Raw genomic sequence first — 14,934 nt, 5'->3', positions numbered from 1 at the left:
ATGGCAGCGCTTATCTGGCATTGTGAGTCTGTGGTAAGTACTTTCTTCTTTCTTTTCTCTTTTTGTTTAGCCCAAATTGATCCTTGTGGGCCTACTTCCTTGGAGGTGTTAGCATTCAGTAAATATATCTAGGCTAGTAGCTAATGTGAGTTGCTGTCACAAAGCTAACTTTGCTTGGTAGGAGTGTGGTGGAACCACAGCTAGCTTATGTCACACAAACTCACACTGATTCTCTCACATTATGCTCATACTAAATGCTAAACTGGGTTGCTCACTTTACTTTAGTTTCTCTTTAACAACAGTCTTTCTCATACCTTATTAAAAGCCAATACTATGACTTGATGTGGAACTAATGAATTGAACAAAAGCACAGTTAACAGTCAAACATACAAGCAATGATAAAGTGAATGCATATTATTTCAATTATATCTGTGTTTTTTCCTATTTCAAAATAAATGTCTGCCTGTCTGTCGTTAATATACTTGTTTTGAGTTGTTTTTTTACATTTTTAAGTGTTAGTTTATCATTAAAAAATGTGTTTTACTGTTGAGTTTAATTTATAATATTCTGAACAACATTAGCTAGAATTGCTCATGATTGACATGCATCACCATGTCATTTGTGAATAAATGACCAACCCGATGCAACTGATGCAAAGTGCTGTAAAAGGAATACAAATGGTGTGCAGTGTTTGTTAATATGGTGATGTGTCATAGTCTGAGCCACAGTTTGGGCTTTTGCTGTTTTAATATTTCCCGAATTATCTGTTGTTAGTTATTTGTACATTTATATTAAATAGTACTACACCATTAAGGCCACCACGTGATTGCTACTGTGAAATTGAAGGCCTTCATTTCACAGAAAGAAAAAAGGAAGTTTATGGTATTTAGACGGCCAACCTTACCATAAACCTCCACAGTGCAGGATGTAGTAGCATCTCCAGCATCGCAGGTGTAAATGCCAGAGTCACTGACGTGACATTTCATGATCTGAAGAAACCGTTTCCTTCCCATTGAGTAAATGCGCAATTCTTTGCCCGGCTTTAGCTCAACCCCGTTCTGGGAGGGATAAAAAAGAAAAAGAAAAACTGATTTCAATTCAAGTATATTTAATCACTTTAAACATCTGAATCTAGGTGAAGTATTATGCAATTATTTCAGTTTTTTGTTCTGTATTGATTATCACAAAGTTAACAAAAAACAACAATAACTTCAGGATTGACCTAAAGAATTTGGTCAAAAAAACATAAATGCTAGGTTGTTTGATGGTTAGAAGTGTAATGCACTACTCGTAATGATTTTGGCTTTGTGTAAATTACCTACAGTATGGTAAGACATGGGTGTATCATCTTGTAAACCATAGGTGTTTTAATAAAGCGGTATTTTTATCCTGTCACAATATGCTGCCACATTGTAATTGCAGTGCTTTAATTTTGAAAGAGTGATGCCGTTAAAACCAAATTACCCATGGTTAAATAGCTGTATGTTTATCTCCGAAAAGGAGGTGGATTTCCTATTTTTTTTAGCCCCTGACTTTCATTTTACATTTCAATTATGTAGCATTTCTTATGCAAAGTGAGGGTGTGTTAAGTTTTTTATAATGTTATGGTTTTTTGTTTTACTTTGAGGTGATAACACATTGTAATGTGACACTTTGTCATAGATAGTTTTTGATTTGGTTGTTAGTTATGAAAAGAAAACAAGAATGCAACACTTGCCTTCATCCACTTCACATCAATGTTGTGTCTTGACAGTTCACACTCAATAGAGATTACTGCCCCATCAGGGAATTTCTGGTCTTCCAGTTTTCTGAACATGGTCACAGGGGGCTCTAGTGGACAAAAAACATTAAAAGTTAGGCAATTAAAAGAACATCTTAATTGTCTTCACTTCAAACAATGCACAAAGTATGTGTGTAGCAACTCAAAGAAGAAATACGGTTCAGTTATGTGGAATCATTTACCGTGATGAGATTTTCATCCAATTGTCATCGCTGTAGCTCAAAGGGATGATGCATCCTGAGTGACTCGGCATGAAGCGGATTATTTTACAGCATGAGGTTAAACTAGCCCCTGACAGATAAGAGTGAACAGAGCTACCGCTTGTCACTGGGTCAGGGTAGACTACTTTGTGTTTGTAACGTGAGCCCGGATAAAGCCAACAGAAGTGGAGCCGTCGCTCTATTCTATTATCATGCCTCAACTGGTTGGCATCTGGTCTACTGTGAGAGGACCACTTTAGCTACCAGTCTGAAGTCACAACACACATTTACAGTAACATTTGTTTTGGTAATACTGCAGTCTAGTGTACTCTGGTTTTGTGCGTTGAAAATGTACAAAAGTAGACGCCTTGTTAAAAGTACATTTCCTCCAGAACGCCCTTATTTTACTGTGGATTATCAGACAACTGTGTTAAATAATTGGCAAAACCTCTTAAATGTCTCACCCTTCACAACAAGCCTTGCAGTCGTCTTCAAATTCTCCACAGAGAATGTAAAGCTGCCGGTGTCTTCTACTGACAGGTTATAGATGGTGAGGCTGTGGACTTGTCCTTTGGCACTCATACGATAGTGATTTGTCGGCTTAAGCTTGATTGCGTTTCTCATCCAGGTGCCGGGTACATTGGAATGAGAGAGCTCCACCTCAAAAGAGGCAGTTTCTCTCTCTGTTGTTTTAATGTCGGTCAGCCCTCTCTTGATTGTGATCCTTCGAGCTGTAAAGAACATTGCAGACCTGTGTAAAAAGGCGGCACAATACTCCCAACAAGTGCAGCTTCTTAGTGTGCATTGTCACTGTCCATTGTAAGAAAATTATAGTTAAACAAATGTTATGTTTAATAGATTGACCTTAGTCAGAAGCGTTTGCATTCCACTTTAACACTGAGATAGACCATGGTGTCCCTTTTTATGTTACAGTATAGGCTTGGAGTCTGTTCTGAACACATCAGTCTGCAGTTAAACAATACAAGCTGGCACACATCGACAAGCCAATAGTTTAGTCATTTGAGTATGGGGCTTTACACAAAAGCCCGCTTTGAAACTGCCAACATTTTTCACTTATTCTAACAGACGCACATTCCCTGTGGAAAAAAAGGAGTGTTTATTTTGGAGACCTGATGACAGCAACCTTAGTTTTGAAGGCCAGAGTGTAAATTTAGACGCAATCGGAGGAGATCCAAATTCATAGGAGGTGCCAACAGCAGCCTGAAGTCCTAACTTTCCCTGTCCCACCCACAGTAGTGTTGAAAGAACAGCCTTTAATTCACCCACGGCCTTTGAATCATAGGGCTAAGAAATATAAGAATCATGTAAAAAGAAAAACAAGCTTATGTCACTACAAGATGCCGATTTTATGGTGTGGCAAGATTGCTATTTCAATAAATGTAAGTCTTGTTGGTTCATAGGAACATTTTATTATGGTTGCAAAATGTTATTCTAGTAGTAGTGGCATCTTAAGTTAATTATAAAGCACTTCCCTTAAAACTAATCTGATTATCCGTTGACATTGCTAATTAAATCATCAGGGCCTGATTGATCTTTGTCAATAAAGAAAATCTTGTCTGAAAGTCAGCTTGGGCTGTAAGGCTATCACCTGTTAGTTGCCATCATGCTGCAGTACAAGTGCCACCCCGGTCCCCACTCACTCAAATTACTTCTACTCAGTTAATTGGGATTTGCCTTCACGAGAAGCAGCGTTGGAGGGCGTGCAAGAGGTGGAGTCATCGGCAACGGCGGTAAACAAACAACAAGAGGGCATAGTGAGAACACGTGCACACTCACGTTCCACTGTGAGCTGGGCTTGCGTGCGGTCGTGGAGGGTCTCACAGCTGTAGCTGCCCCGGTCAGAAATGGCAAGTCTGTGGATGGTGAGACTGTGTTTGCGGCCCTTGTGTTTCAGGGTATTCTTGGCTCCAGGGTGGATCAGTACCCCTTGCCTCATCCACTGCACCTCTCCCGAATCCAGACCTACCTCCACCTCTAGAGTTGCCTCACTGTACTCTTCAGCGACAACTGGCGTCATTTTCTTGGTGAACAGCACCTGTTGCTCTAAATATATTAAATATATTTATGTCTTCTTTATTAATTTTTCATAAAAATACTCTAAAGTCAATCCCAGACAAAGCAAAATACCAAATACAGAAAGAGAGACAATCAGCAGAGTTATCAAGTTCAAGCACATAGAGCAAGAGTACACCTTGGAGGATCTTTGCCCCCAACAGTGTCACATAAACCAGAACCACTGAGCCACTCTCCTCTCAGTTACCAGAGGAATTCCAACAGGAGAAGCTGCTAAGCACTAGCCTTCAAAAGCGCCTCTTCAACAATTGAAACTTGTCTGAATGGGCCTTTATTTTGCATACACACTTAAGTGGTGCCAATGGTACTCAGGCATATAAACTCTACTACTTTCCATTTTTATACTTTATACTCCAGTGTTGCTGATAATAGCTCATAGGTAAAAAAAACATGGTCAGGACTACCAAAAAGATAGCAGGTTATTGAAAAGTATTGATTGTTAAATGTTGTAACTTCTGAGATTTGTTAAGACAAATGTATTTACTGTATGTGTGTGTTTGTCTGTGATGAGTATTTAGTCACGGTAGTAATGGATGGAACTCACCTTGGATTTGGAGTTCTGCCTCTGAAACTGTCCCCTCTGCATCAGCTGTTACTCTGCCGCTATCTGATACCATGCAGTTGTGGATGCAGAGCATGTGGCATAGTCCGTTACTTGAAATGACAGTGCGCTCATTTGGAGCTACTTGCTTGCCATTTAGGCACCACACCAAGCGAGTGTCCTCTGGTGAAACCACACACTTAAATACTGCATCTTCTCCTTCACGGACAGTGATGTTACGAAGCTCCGCAATGAACTCAACAACACGGGGAGCTGTACATATTAAGATGGCACATGGACAATGTTAAACATTATTTATTATTTAACATTTATTAATACATTATTTTTGCCTTTTATTTTATTATTTAAATTGACTTACTTTGTACATTTACAGTAGCTGAGGTCCTATCATCTGTGGATTCACAGGCATATTCTCCAGCATCTTCTTCCTCTAGTTGCTGGATGGTAAAGCTTCGCTCTCGACCTTGTGCCCTTATTGTGTGCCGACGGCTTGGAGAGATCTCGTGGCCATCTTTAAGCCACTGGACATCTCCTTTAGGCTTGCTGATCTCACATCGTAATATAAGTATACTACCTTTCAGAGACACAATGTTCTCCAATGGTTTGGTAAATGTCATTTTCATTTCTGATGAGTAGAATAAAAAAACAATAATCCAAAAATGTTAGCTTCGAAACAGTTAGGATCAAGTTACTGCTACTTGGAAATAGTGGTCACATTTAATTTAGGATTGCCAAAGTCTTACCTTTGACTAAAAGACTGAACTGCATCTGATCTGTATTAATGTCACAGACATATTCTCCAGAATCTGACAGCTGCAAGGGATTAATGGTGACCTTGTAGGTATTACCCTCACTGGAGATGTGAATGTTGTCCCTGTTCAATAGTTGGCCATCTTTCAGCCACCGAACATTAGTTATTTCTCGGCTCACAGTGGCACACAGCGTAACACTCTCATTTTCATAGGCTGTGATGTTACTAGCTGGTTTTTTATTCTCAAACTTGACTGGTAGCTCTGAGAAAAAATTAGATTTTCTCATGAATTTCATGTGTAAACATGAAGCGATAAGGTAATCAAACAGAAACTAATAAATGTCATCAAAAGCCTGTTCCAAAGTAGTTTAAATCTCACCTTGAACCTCAACAATCGTTGTCAATTTGTCATCCATGGCATCACAAATGTATTCTCCAGAGTCTGAGGGCTGGAGTCCAGTGAGAACAAGCTTCCGTACAACATCATGGCTGTCAATTTGTATACGAGTGTCTGGTTTCAGCATCTCGCCATTCCATAACCACTGGACGGTTGCGTTTGGCCGAGACACTTCACACTCTAAAATGAGGTCATCTCCTTCTACCAGCATATGATGCTCCGGGTGGCCTGAGTTTCCGATGATTGATACTTGAGGCTCTGAACACAAAGGACAATGCATTATTTCCATCCTGATTGAAGGACAGACAGTTAACATTTACATTGCTTGATAATATGATTACCTTTGACAGTGATATAAAAGACCATCTTATCATCCACTGCATCACAGGTGTACTCTCCTGAATCTTCAAGTCCAGCATTAAGGACAACCAGTGAGCGGAAAACCCCTTGCTCTTCGCTACAGTATCGCTCGGTGTCATCAATTAGCTGATTAGCTTTGTACCAACTGACTGAGGCATTCGATCTTGATAGTTCACACACTAGAATAATGTCATCTGATACCAAGAACTGCTTTTCAGTTTTTGTGTCCGTTTTTCCAAGAATTGTTACAGGCAATTCTGAAAACAAACAAAATAGTACAGAATTCTATTGGAATGGAACCTTTTTCTGTTTTTATTTTTATTATTATCATTATTTGTTATCTAGTACAGAGCTCCGACGCTCCTGAAAGATGATATTTTTGTACCCAGAAGTTATTATCATAGTGTCTTGGTTAGGGATCTATTGGCTGGATCTTGAGTGCACAATACACATTACTCGTAAAGATACCGTAGAATGTCATCTTTCGGGACATAAGGAGCTCCCTATTATTTTGGAGTTATAGCTTATAGCTAACAACCTACCTTGCACTTCTACATGGAAATCCATCACATCATCCTTAGCATCGCAGACATATTGGCCAGCATCTTCCATTGTTAGTGAGTGAACAGTTAACTGACGCATGACACCATCCTCAAGGATGGTGATATTTCTGGAGTCTTCTACTTCTTCCCCATTCTTCTTCCAGGTGACTTCAGCATTTGATCTTGAAACCTCGCAGTCTAGAACCAGAGTCTCCCCAACCACTTTGTCTACTCTACCTGCCATCTTCCTCGGACGTACAAAACGAACAGGAGCCTCTGTGAATTTAGAAAATGTTCGTGTTAGAAATGGATTAACAAACACTGCCCAAGCATTACATTGAAAACATATTTTTTCACCTGCTATGTTCACAAAGAAGGTCATGGAGTCATCTGCAGTGTCACAGACATATTCGGCAGAATCTTGGACAGTAGTTTCTGGTATAATAAGTCTTCTGTAGACACCATCCACTTCGAGGATAAGGTTCTCATTCTCCTCCACTTCAAGACCGTCTCGATACCAGCGCACTACTGCATTGGGCCGTGAGATTTCGCAGCTCAATACCATCCTCTCAGAGGTCTGTTGGCACAGTTCCATTTGAGACTGACTCGGGGAAACAATCCGGACTGGAGGTTCTGGAAAGAGGCGGTAAACATTAGCCATCACTCATTACTTTAATGAATGCTACAAAATATCTGCAAAGTTGTTATGTTTATTCCTTGCAGAACTTTTTGGCATACTTTGATCCTGGTTGAAAGATAAACCCTAACTTTTGCAATGATAACATTGATGGTATGCTTCAAGCAAAAGTGCTATCAGATCATCAAACATTGCCTTAAACTTCCTACCCTTATTTCAAACTATAAAATTGGTCATGTGACAATTAATTTTTTCTAACTTTGTAGTCCATAACCCAACAAACAAATCATGTCACGTAGAAATTGGCCAGGAGTTGCGGGGGACAAACAATTGTTTTAGTAATCCCATCACTTTTTGTGTTAGCTTACACAAAGTTCCTAATTAAAAGTACTGTATACTGTTGCATTTAGTACCACATGCAACTCATTGTGCTTTTGGTTGTTACAATACTGAGATACCTAGATATATAGAAATGTGCAATTGACTGTGTGTGGAATCAGGGATTTTACCTGTAATACTAAGATGAAAGAATATTGAAGCATCGGCTGTGTCACAGACGTATTCTCCAGAATCTTCTACTCCACTAGAAATGATCTTCAGTCGTCGATAAGGGCCTTCAATCTTGAGCTTGATGTTCTCACTCTCTTGCAGCTTTTGTCCGTCTTTGTACCAGCTGACAACACCATTTGGACGAGACAATTCGCAGCTCAGAATAATTTCCTCGGGGACATGACGGTCAAGGTGAACATCTTCCTTGGGGTGGATAATCATTACCGGAGGTTCTTTGGAAGAAGAAAACATAATATCAAACGATACCCACTATGTATTTTGAGAATGAAGTTTTCTTAAAGGTGGGGTAGGTAAGTTTGAGAAACCGGCTCGAGATACACTTTTTGTTATATTCCATGGAATGCTCTTAACATCCCGATAGCAATGAATATCTTAAGTGCTTTGACAAAAAATCCATAAAAAAATGTCATCTGTGGAAGCCGTAGTACTGTAAAAAGCACGACCAATCAGGCTAAAATAACTGGATGGCCTACCTGCCTGTCAGCCTTCCATCTGTGCACAAACTTATCTCGTGCCCTCATTGGTCATGTGCGCGTTCGTGTGTGTTGGAGGAGGGGCTCTGTAAGGAAGTGGCAGATTTTCTCCGGTTGTGTATTTTCAAATTCTAGCGATCTCGAGCCGGTTTCTCAAATTTACCTACCCTACCTTTAAGCAATTTTTAACCAATTACCTCGTATGTTAACCTTGTACATTAGAATGTTGTCTCCTGCACGGCATGTGTATGTGCCTGTATCGGACAGTTGGGCTGCATGTATTGTCAGATTCCTTTTGGTGTCCTCTACTTGCATTGTGATATTGTCGCATGGTTGCACTTGAGCTCCATCTTTGTACCACTGGACAACACTGCCAGCCCTTGATACTTCACATGACAAAACAAGCTGTTCTTGTTCCACAACACTCTTGAAAAGGTCCTCCTCTGGGATCTCAGCAAACGTTACCGGTGGCTCTGCAAAAAAACAATACACAAAAGGAGTAAGTCATTGCTTGAAGGTAGAATTTGTTATATGCTCATGCATGTAGTAGTCCATCGGATTTCACAGCCCAGACACGTGAATGTTAATCCACTTTTGAAGCAAAGTGAAATTAATTATTAAAGCAGTGCACTGATGAAAAGCTGTTACCACAGTTGTGTTGAACAAACCATTAGACTCATCAAAAGACATGCTATTAAATGTGAAGCACATAGGAAAAGCAAATAAATGTTGAATGAAATTAGGACACTTAGAAGCAAATCTACTATGATGAATATGATGATGATGATGATGGCGATGATAAGGTTTTGCTTCCTTTTTCGATATTAGAGGTGATGAAGGTGTAGACTCAGCAATGACAACATCTTTCTAAGAAAAGCTAAGCATATCACCTTTAACCTCCTCATAGAAATCGTTGAAATCTGAATCATCATCAGTTTTATAACTGTAACCTCCAGAGCATGAAGAAGATGCAGACTTGATAAGTGTCCTCTTATTGCCCTCTGATTCGATGTTTATTCCCGATTTCCGTGAGAGTTTTATTCCATCCTCACACCAGCAGGTCTGGCTTGTGGGGTCTGAGGTCTCACACTGCAGATTGGTCGGGCTGCCTGCTTCAACAGATTTGCTCCTCTCAGTCTCTGGAACAGCTGAGAATCAAACTGGTGCTATAGGAATTCCAATTCATTGAACAGTAACCAGATAGTAATCAGATTGGCTATTCTATGTAATACTTGAATTTTCATGCTGAAGGCTGTAAAATGTAACATTTTAGTCCAAGTTGAACAGACGTTGTGACCTTTTATTTGGTATGTTAAAGATTTTGCGTACACAGGTTGACAAAGGTATTCAAACAGTAATAGAGTCATGGACTCAGATGCAAACAGTGAGTCAGCTGAAAGTAACAGTTTTTTGCTACTTGTCTATTTGTTAATTTAACTTGAGTTGTTAACAAAGAACTTGCACAGCCTTTATGCACTTTCAGACCAGGAAGTCCGCAGTGCATGCAACTCATCCAAGTCTTGCCATAGTCACACAGTGGAAAACGCAACAATCTGCTCTGATTCCTGCAACAAGGGGTACAGTTTGACGAGGGTCAAAAATTAGGAGCCACTGCTGATCCCGTGCACTGAGTTATTAAATCAGCATTCATTATTTAAGTTCACATATTATCATCTTATAAAGTTGCAAACATGTTAGCAAACAGCTACATATTAACACACGCAGTAGACACAGAGCAAATGTATTATTCATTAGGAGTTGCGTTTTTGGCCCGTCGTCCCAACCCAGTCTCACGGCATTTCGTGTTATTAGTCACGAAATTAATTTAATCTATTGATTCGTGTTCACCAACACGATTTTCACCTTTTTTTTGTGTCACACAGAATGATTTTAAATGCAATGTATTTCTATTGGTAGTATGTTTCGTGGCTGCAACACGTCTTTTTGTCCGGTCGGGTCTTGGAAGACCAGAAGCTGTGTGGTTCATAAAAACATGTTCTTACTCAATATCTTACCCTAAGCCTAACTCTATCCCTTTTATTTTAAATTGTACAATGTCTGAGTTTTTTTGCCGTCAGTGAGGAAAAGAAATGGCTCAGAGCCTCAGAATACTGAAATCTGTATTTTATGTCATCTTTTTTTCCTTCTAATTTGTTATTATTTGGTGCAGGCACGAAACATACTACCAATATAAATACATTGCTTCTAAAATCGTTCTGTGTCAGAATACTTAAATCTGTATTTTTTTAAATGTCTTTTTCCTTCTAATTTGTTATTATTTACATTGCTTTTAAAATCGTTCTGTGTGACACGAAAAAAATGGCGAAATCGTGTTGGTGAACACGAATCAATAGATTCATTTCGTGACTATAACACGAAATGCCGTGAGACTGTGTTGGTCGTCCTTTTAGCTCTGTTTTGGTCTCCACCAATTCCTGATTACAATATCAGGCTATTAAGCTAGCCTCCCATGCCAGGCAAATAGCATTAAGTCGTTGTATTAAAGATTGTTATTTAAATAGTTGCATGCTGCATTTTACAACAGGGTCGATGAGGGCAGTGAGACAGCCAAACGATACAGCTTCTGGTTGTAAAACCAAAACAATGTGCCGAAAAACACTAAAAGGCTGTGTGGGGCCAAGATAAACTACAAAATTGGTTGAAACTTGCTATAGTTTGCTATTTCCAGCTACCTCTACCACTTTTGCACATAGTATTTGATCCACTGTTAATCTAACATTTTGGATTTGCACAGTCTAAATGGCCTTTAAGCATTAGCATGTTAGAGCAAGAACTACATTGAGCTACGTATCACTGCTGCTGCTTATAAAAACAATTGGCACCATTAAATAATGCCTGATCCCCAATGAACATATCCATTATTATAATATATTACATTTAGGCAAGCTGTCACATATTTTCTATTAGGGTTTATATGTCCCCCAAATCATATGAAGTACAAATGTAAGCATCAGTACACCCAATCTTAGAACATTATAATTCAATAAGTTGATCTAGTAGGCAAGCATTCACTAAAAGAAGTTAATGATTCTGACAAAGCTCAAAATACTTGGATCACCTGCAACATCCACCTTGAATTCTATATGGTCATCTGCGGCCTCACAGCTGTACACCCCAGAGTGTCTGACTTCTGCTGATGCAATAACCAACGCTCTGAGTTTTTCTTTTGTTTGGATTTCACAGTCACTCTTTGGAGGTAGCTGTTTGCCATTCTTGTGCCAATAGACCTGCGCAGTTGGCTCTGAAACTTCACACTGCAGCTTAAGTGGGCAGCCTGCTTCAACAAATGTGTTTCTTGCAACATCTGGAAGTGCTGAAAACCTCACAGGAGAGGCTGGAGGGTAAAATAAGATTTGCAAAGCACTGTTGTTATGCTGTCAGAACATCATTTAAGTATTGTTCATCAAACTTTTGGGTTATTTTAGCGCAGTATAGATAATTGATAAAGTTCTGTGTTTTAAGACAGTTACAGTTGGATGTAATTGAGCAAATAAGTAGTGCACATTTAAAGGCAATTGGAAAAACCTGGAAGCTCTACTTAAAACTGAACACAATTCAAGAAAATCACCTTCAACGTCCACCTGGAATGTCACAACATCATCAGCGAGGCTACAGCTGTAGAGACCAGAGTCAGAGACCTTAGCAGAATGGATCATTAATTTTCTCTGACTGCCATCTCTTTTCATATCAAGGCCAGTTTTGCAAAAAAGCTCAACCTCATCTTTAAACCAGGAGACCTGGGCGACAGGGTCTGAGACCTCACACTGAAGGACAATTTGACCACCCATTGTAATCATCTTGTATTTTTCTGACAGGGGGATTGGCATGATCTTTGGCGATCGGCCTAAGAGAAAGGAATAACAAGGGGTTTTGAATAAGAGTTGAACTCAAACAGTGGACAAAACAGACAGTCATACCATGTTCTCCAGAACATTCAACACAAACTCGACAAATTGTTTAACACTCACACCATAGAACAAGATTGATGTGGTATGTATGATAAGAAGATAGAAAGGAAGGACATAAATCACCTTCTACGTCCACTTTAAATGTGATGGTGTCATCTGAAGTTGAGCATTCATAGGTGCCACAGTGCATATGTTCAGCTGAGTGGATGAGTAGAGTTCTTGTTAGACCATCTGACTGTAGTTCCATATTGTTTTGTGGTAGGAGTTTCATTCCATCCTTGTACCAATCCACATGGGCAGAAGGATCATGAGAGAGTTCACAGCTGAGGACAATGGGAGAACCTTCTTGGACGTACTTGCTCTTGTCCTTCTCTTGAAGCTCTGAGAACTTCAAAGGTAGTGCTATAGGTTTCAAATATTGAAAATAGAGTGTCTTAATAACTGCATGAATGTTATTATTTGAGATCATTAAATATCCAACCTACTGTATTCAATTAGAAAGAGTTTCAAGACAAAATGACACAACAACATACAACAGAAACACAAACGAGGACAATGAGTAAAACACATTTCATAGTGCTTGAAGAGCAAGAATCGATATCTGAATGTCCAAGATATCCAGTAATTGTAGACTTACATAAACATTACAGAATAAACAGCACATATAAGAACAAAAATGGGATTGTTTGTGATAAAGTTTTCCGTTAGTGTCTTAAATGAAAAAGACGAAAGCTTTCCATCAGATATTGGACATGCATATTCAGAAGCGGCATTGTGAAGCTGCTCATCTTCAACAGATTTTGGAGAGGAGTCCTATATTATCTCATTTCACACTGTTAAAACATTGATTAGGGGCAATAGATTTTAGGAATTAGTTGACCAAATTAGATAACCATTTTCTATTAGATGATTAGACAATTGTGACTTAATCACCTGCTGTTACAGTAAGTTGGCCGTGCAAGACAGTGAAAGCGCTACAGAGTTCCTGAGCATCACCTTTTACTTCCACAGCAAACTGGATGTCATCATCCTTTGACTCGCAGCGGTATATGCCAGTGTGAGCCCGCTCTGCTGATGGGACAACTAGACCCCTGACATTTCCCTCTGACTGGATGTCTACTCCATTTTGAGGTAGGAGCTTTGTTCCATCCTTGTACCAACTGACTTGTCCAGTGGGGTCTGACAGCTCACATTGTAGTGCAATGGGAGAGCCCGTCATGACCGTCTTTTTCTGGTCACCCTCAGATAAAGCTGAGAACTTCAGAAGTAGAGCTACAGGATTGAATGTAAAAATAGAATTGGTCAATAAAACAGACACTGGTATCAGCGAAAGGAAGCAAAGCACAAGCCTGAAGCTAAATGCTTAAGCAGCATGTTCAACCATTGCAAATATTGTACAAATCTTTTGTGTATACCTTATTAGCTTTTAAATTATATTTTCTTCAGTTAACAAACATTGAATTCCTGGTAGACCCAAAGTAAAAGATACAGAATGTTGGTTATTTGCTTGTAGGATGATGCAGCACATATTTCTTAATGAAAAAATAAAACATTTCTTCCTAGATTTCTTATGTAAGGCGTAAAAAAAAATATATATACATTTTTAAAACCGGGAAGTGGGTAATATTCTGAGATCTTTTTTTTTGCTGCGTCTCAATTCATATATATCTGAACTCACATTTGCTATTTTGAGTGCACAAGTCGTCCAAATACGAAGTACAGTACGGACAAATGCAGTGCACAATGAGTGTGGTACACTGTAAACTTTTTGCATATAATGATCGGCATCTTTGCCACGCAACAGTTGGACCAGTGAACACTTCGCTATGGAAGACACCACTACCTGGTCAAAGTTCACAGTCAAAGTATATTTCACAATCGGATTTCGCAAGAAGAAAATTCAGTGCCATGCAATTTTTTCGACAGCCTATTATTCCAAAACCCAAATTGTCAGAAATAAGTCCCATTGGACCAAAAGCCCATTTGTCCAACAGCATGTCATTCCAACACAAACAGAAGCACATTAGGACTAACAAATCTACCTTGTCTGAAAACTTATTTTTTATACTTTGGAGAGGGCATGAATCAATCTGCAGTTTTTCTGACTGAATTTCTCCCTACCAATCCCACCCGGCATGTCTAACCTTAACCGACAAATCCAACTAACGAAAGTAGGAGTCAAAAGGAGCAGCATATTGCAAGTCATACCTTCACCCAAGTTGCCTATTCGGTAAGGTAGGTAAAGGTACTTTTTCTCGTAAATCTGTGACTTCAATTTCAGAGAATGTTTGATTTTACAAAAAAATTATAATTGTATAGTCTAAAAAATAATGATATAGACAATAGACTTGGGAATATTCAACTTTTCTTTATCGTACATTTTTTTCTTTCTTGTGAACTAACCACTTCAATATCTGATCAAATTCATGATTGTTTCTCAGAAAATGACCACTTTAACAACAGAAACCAGAGTTGTTCCCTCATACTAATTATCTTGCCAAGTGAGAATCATTGCAAGCTTCCTAAATAGCTACCTTTTAGACACAAAAACGGGAAAATACGTGGAGCAATGCAGTCTCGTGTAATGCTGCGTTCACACCGGACGCGATGCGATGTTTGGGGGCGGCGCGATTACATGT

General features: G+C 39.2%; 1 protein-coding gene across 1 annotated transcript in view; it reads right to left on the bottom strand.

The window, feature by feature from the left end:
- LOC117485686 (obscurin-like) overlaps positions 1-14,934 on the bottom strand; it is a 44,118-nt gene that overhangs the window by 14,769 nt on the left and 14,415 nt on the right. Inside the window, exons 11-27 of the mRNA XM_034134327.1 lie at positions 13,292-13,567; positions 12,419-12,697; positions 11,956-12,231; positions 11,446-11,721; positions 8,564-8,839; positions 7,833-8,105; positions 7,044-7,319; positions 6,687-6,962; positions 6,126-6,401; positions 5,767-6,042; positions 5,380-5,649; positions 4,995-5,261; positions 4,619-4,888; positions 3,778-4,044; positions 2,445-2,711; positions 1,718-1,830; positions 905-1,058 (exon numbers count right to left, since the gene is read on the bottom strand). Coding sequence (XP_033990218.1) covers positions 905-1,058; positions 1,718-1,830; positions 2,445-2,711; positions 3,778-4,044; positions 4,619-4,888; positions 4,995-5,261; positions 5,380-5,649; positions 5,767-6,042; positions 6,126-6,401; positions 6,687-6,962; positions 7,044-7,319; positions 7,833-8,105; positions 8,564-8,839; positions 11,446-11,721; positions 11,956-12,231; positions 12,419-12,697; positions 13,292-13,567 — 4,368 coding nt within the window. The remainder of the gene's footprint in view (positions 1-904; positions 1,059-1,717; positions 1,831-2,444; positions 2,712-3,777; positions 4,045-4,618; positions 4,889-4,994; positions 5,262-5,379; positions 5,650-5,766; positions 6,043-6,125; positions 6,402-6,686; positions 6,963-7,043; positions 7,320-7,832; positions 8,106-8,563; positions 8,840-11,445; positions 11,722-11,955; positions 12,232-12,418; positions 12,698-13,291; positions 13,568-14,934) is intronic.

Source organism: Trematomus bernacchii, unplaced genomic scaffold, assembly GCF_902827165.1.
Source record: "Trematomus bernacchii unplaced genomic scaffold, fTreBer1.1, whole genome shotgun sequence".
In the NCBI taxonomy this organism is placed as follows: domain Eukaryota; kingdom Metazoa; phylum Chordata; class Actinopteri; order Perciformes; family Nototheniidae; genus Trematomus; species Trematomus bernacchii.
The sequence above is the reverse complement of the archived record's forward strand: the minus strand, read 5'-3'. Positions and strand labels throughout refer to the sequence as shown.